Source organism: Eimeria mitis, genomic scaffold (genome assembly GCF_000499745.2).
Source record: "Eimeria mitis Houghton genomic scaffold, Emh_scaff675, whole genome shotgun sequence".
NCBI classification, from domain to species: Eukaryota; Apicomplexa; class Conoidasida; order Eucoccidiorida; family Eimeriidae; genus Eimeria; species Eimeria mitis.
Window position 1 is genome coordinate 11,871 of NW_013574866.1, and position 4,217 is coordinate 16,087.

Consider the following 4,217-nt stretch of genomic DNA (forward strand, 5'->3'; position numbering starts at 1 on the left):
AGGAACTCAAGCAAAGAGGAAGAGAGAACACGATGAATAAGCGCAGAGTCAAAAGAAAACCCTCAAGCAGTAGCAGCAGCAGCAGCAGCAATTGGAGGTAGCTAGCTATCTACCTACTTATCTAGCTAGCTAGCTAGGGAAAGATAGATGCACTAGCAGCCAGACAAGGGGGCAGCGGCGCACACTCACAGNCTAGCTAGCTAGCTAGGGAAAGATAGATGCACTAGCAGCCAGACAAGGGGGCAGCGGCGCACACTCACAGCTAGCCATTCCAAGACACACACAGCTAGCTCAGCTAGCCAAGCAAAGAGGCGGCACCACACACAGCTAGCCACACGCAACAACGAGGACAGCGCCAGCTAGCCAGAGGAGAGGGAGAGAGACATTAAGCTAGCTAAGCAGCTAGCTAGCTAGAGAGATTGAGAGAGAGACAAATGAAGACACACCTGCTGCGCGTGCTGCAGCAGCACCGCCCTGTTGGTGGGAAGCATAAGAAGATTCGCTAGGAAACGCAAGCAGCACAGCAGCAGCCCCGCTCCCTGCACCTGCTGCTGCTGCTGCTGCTGCTCTGCTGCTGCAGCACATGTCTCCTTGATGCGCTGCAGCGCCAGCAGCACGAAGTCCCACCTGCAGCAAAAACCAGAGAAGAAAATTTATGCAAAGGGCTCAAAGAGCTGTTGCTGCTGCTGCTGCTGCTGCTGCTGCTGCTGCTGCAGCAGCAGCTGCTGCAGCTGCTGCTGGTGTTTCTGGTGCTGCTGCAAGTGTCTGCGCCTGCAGCAGCCTGCACTGGCAGCACTGAACAGGGAGCGGGGAGAGAGACAGAAGAAAGAATGCAGAGACAACCGAGAAAGGAGACACATGAGAGCAGAGAGGAGACAGGAGAGAGGAGACAGGAGACAAGAGAAAAGCAAGAGGGGACACAGGAAAGATGAGATAAAGAGAAAATGCGGCAGAAAGGAGACAGCACAGAGGAGACAGCAGAGAGGAGACAGCAGAGAGGAGACAGCAGCGAAGGGACAGGAGAGAGGAGACAAGAGAGAGGAGACAGCAGAGAGGAGACAGCAGAGAGGAGACAGAAGAGAGGAGAGAGGAGACAAGAGAGAGGAGACAGGAGGCAGGAGAAAGGAGAAAAGAGAGAGGAGACAGGAGACAGAGAGAGGGGAGAGGAGACAGGAGAGAGGAGACGAGAGAGAGGAGACAGGAGACAGAGAGAGGAGAGAAGAGACAGGAGTGAGGAGACGAGAGAGGAGACAGGAGACAGAGAGAGGAGAGAGGAGAGACGAGAGAGGAGACAGGAGACAGAGAGAGGAGACAGCAGAGAGGAGACAGGAGACAGAGAGAGAAAAAATAAATATATGTTACCCGTTGTTGGTTGTGTTTTTGCAGGCCAAAGAATACTGAGGATGGAGACAGAAGAGACGCCACAAATCAAAGACAGGCAGCTGCATGCGCGCGGGAAAGAGAGACAGTTGCTGCATCAGCACATGTACTTCACTCGCCCTGCAGCAGCAGAAAAGTTATAAATATAATATAATATAATATAATATAATATAATATAATATAATATAATATAATATAATGTAATATAATATAATATAATATAATATAATATAATATAAAAAGAAAAAGAAAAATATATGAGAGACAGAATAAGAAAAAATAATATAAAAAAAAAAGAAAAAAAAAGAAAGGAGAGACGGAATGTCAAAAAGGAGACAGATACATGATAGAAAGGAGACAGTTTTTATAAAATAAAAAACAAATAAAAATGAAGAGACAAAAAAACAAGTAAACAAATATACAACAACAACTACCACAATAACAATAACACGGAGACAGCAAGGAGACAGAGACAGAAAAAAAGAGACAGAGAAAAAAAGGAGGCGGAGAGAAAAAAAGGACAGAGAGGAGACAGAAACAAACGGGGACAATAGTAGAGGGAGACAAGCACAGGAGACAAAGAGGAGACAGAGGAGACAGAGAGGAGACAGAGAGGAGACAGAGAGGAGACAGAGAGGAGACAGAGAGGAGACAGGGAGGAGACAGCAGCAAGCAGCAGAAAGGAGACAGAGAAGAGACAGAGACACGGGCGGAAACAGAGACAGGAGCGAGATAAACAGCAGAGACAGCAGCAACGCTATAAGAGACAAACAAAAAAAAAGAAAAAAAAGGAGACAGAAAAAGATAAAGCAAAAGGAGACAAAAAAGGAGACAGGTGCAGCAGCAGCACCTAAATGTCTCCTTCAGAAAGTTGCTGCTGCGCAGCTTCTCCAGAGCAGCAGCAAGGTATGTTTCATCCAAAGAAGACAGCTGGGCCTGCAGCAGCAGCAGCAGCAGCAAAAGCAGCAGCAGCAGCAGCAGCATGGTTGCTTCAAGCTCGGTGCACGGGATGCGTAGAGCAGCGCGAGCAGCAGCAGCACATGCAGCAGCAGCAGCAGCTGCACATGCAGCAGCAGCACATTCAGCAGCAGCGGCACCAAATTCAGCAGCAGCAGCAGCACACTCAGCAGCAGCAGCAGCAGCAGCAGCAACAGCAGCAGCAGCAGCAGCAGCAGCAGCAGGAACAACGTACGGGGTCTGCCTGTCGCTTGAGTGTCTCCTGAGCCTCAAGGAGACCTTTTTGTAGGCCGTCTATATTTGCCTTAGTGAAGGAGACACACTGCAGCACAGGAAAGTGTTTATGCTGCTGGGCTCTGCTGCTGCTGCTGCTGCTGCTGTTGCTGCTGCTGCTGCTGCTGCTGCTGCTAGCTGCTGCTGCGCTCGATGCAGGGGCTGCTGCTGCTGCTGCTGCAGCACCGCCGCTGTTGGCGTTTATAAAAGAAACTATCTGCTGCAGGTATGTCTTATGCAGCCCCTCTCTAGCCACAAACTTCTCTCCAACTACCAGCGGATTCTCCCCGCGGCTGCACGCAACACACACACACTCAGCTAGCCACCAGCTAGCTAGCTAGCTAGCTAGCTAGCTAGCTATTGCCAGCTAGCCGAGAACCAGCACCCAAGCAGTCAGGAGGTGCCTGGGAGCTGGCTGGCTAGCTAGCCACGTGTCTCAGCAGCAAACAGAAACTGATAGCTCCAGAAACCCAAAACTGCTTGCTTTGTTAGCTAGCTAGCTGGCCTCCCAACCAGCTAGCTAGCTAGCTAGCTAGCTAGCTACCGCCAAGCAGCTACCCTGCTGTGCAACAGATCCGTAAACGAGAAGAGTGCTGTTTTATCTCCTATTTAGCTAGCTGTCTCCCTGGCTGGCTCTCTAGCTAGCTAGCTGTCTGGCTAGCTAGCTCGCCGGCTGTCTCTCTAGCTAGCTGCACAGCTAGCTAGCTAGCTGGCTGGCTAGCTAGCTGAAGGGCTAGCAGCAAACTCTCACTTGAAGGGCAGCTTCTTGTAGGCGCCCTCCTCCCCCAACTCCACGTTAAACACAAAGTCGTAGTCTCCTGCAGCAAAGAACTGCAGCAGCAGCAGCAGCAGCAGCAGCAGCAGCAACAGCAGCAACAGCAGCAACAGTATAGTACAGAACTCTTCTCCGCAGGCACCCCCGGTAGAGACTGCCACCCCACGAACACCGTAGCAACACCAGCAGCAGCAGCAGCAGCACGAGCAACAGCAGCAGCAACACTGTCAGCAGCACGAGCAGCACCAGAGCAACAGCAGCAGCAGCAGCAGCAGCAGCAGCAGGGGGCTGACCTGGTCCCCTGGAAAGAATGTTTTGTGTCTCCTTTGCTGCGGTTTGTTTCGGATGGGGTTCAGGGCCATCCCCACGAAGTCCCATTGCTGCTGCTGCTGCTGCCACCCCAAGACAACTGCTTCGTCTCCTCTTCTACAAACCTGAACACACAAAAAGAGCAGCAACCGCTGCTGCTGCTGCTGCTGCTGCTGCTGCTCCCTCATGCGGCATCTGCTGCTCGTGTTCCTGATGCAACTGCTGATCCTCGTGTTCCTGCTGCTGCTGCTGCTGCTCTTCCCCCTGCTGCTGCTGCTGCAGCAGCTGCTGCTGCTGCACAACATACCACCAACTCGCCATCCTTTCCGCCGACACGTCTCTGCATGCACAACAGACAACACTTAACGAAACACGCTGCTGCTGCTGTTGCTGTTGCTGCTGCTGCTGCTGCTCTTCTCCCTGCTGTTGCTGATGCTGCTGCTGCTGAAGCTGCTACTGATACTACTACCGCAGAGACCCAAAGAAAACGAAAAACAAAACAGAGATAAAAGGAGACAGACAA

The 4,217-nt window shown here is 51.6% G+C and overlaps 2 protein-coding genes across 2 annotated transcripts; one reads left to right on the forward strand and one right to left on the reverse strand.

Moving 5' to 3' along the window:
- Positions 1-858: 858 nt before the first annotated feature.
- EMH_0019410 (uncharacterized protein) lies at positions 859-2,603 on the forward strand (the record flags this gene model as incomplete). Its single annotated transcript, XM_013501353.1, has 2 exons — positions 859-1,357; positions 2,266-2,603. 2 exons carry the CDS (start codon positions 859-861, stop codon positions 2,601-2,603), a joined length of 837 nt encoding a protein of 278 aa, XP_013356807.1.
- Positions 2,604-3,357: 754 nt separating this feature from the next.
- Positions 3,358-4,015, reverse strand: EMH_0019420 (uncharacterized protein; the record flags this gene model as incomplete). The annotated part of the gene is made up of 2 exons (XM_013501354.1): positions 3,358-3,428; positions 3,820-4,015. 2 exons carry the CDS (start codon positions 4,013-4,015, stop codon positions 3,358-3,360), a joined length of 267 nt encoding a protein of 88 aa, XP_013356808.1.
- Between the last annotated feature and the right edge of the window lie 202 nt (positions 4,016-4,217).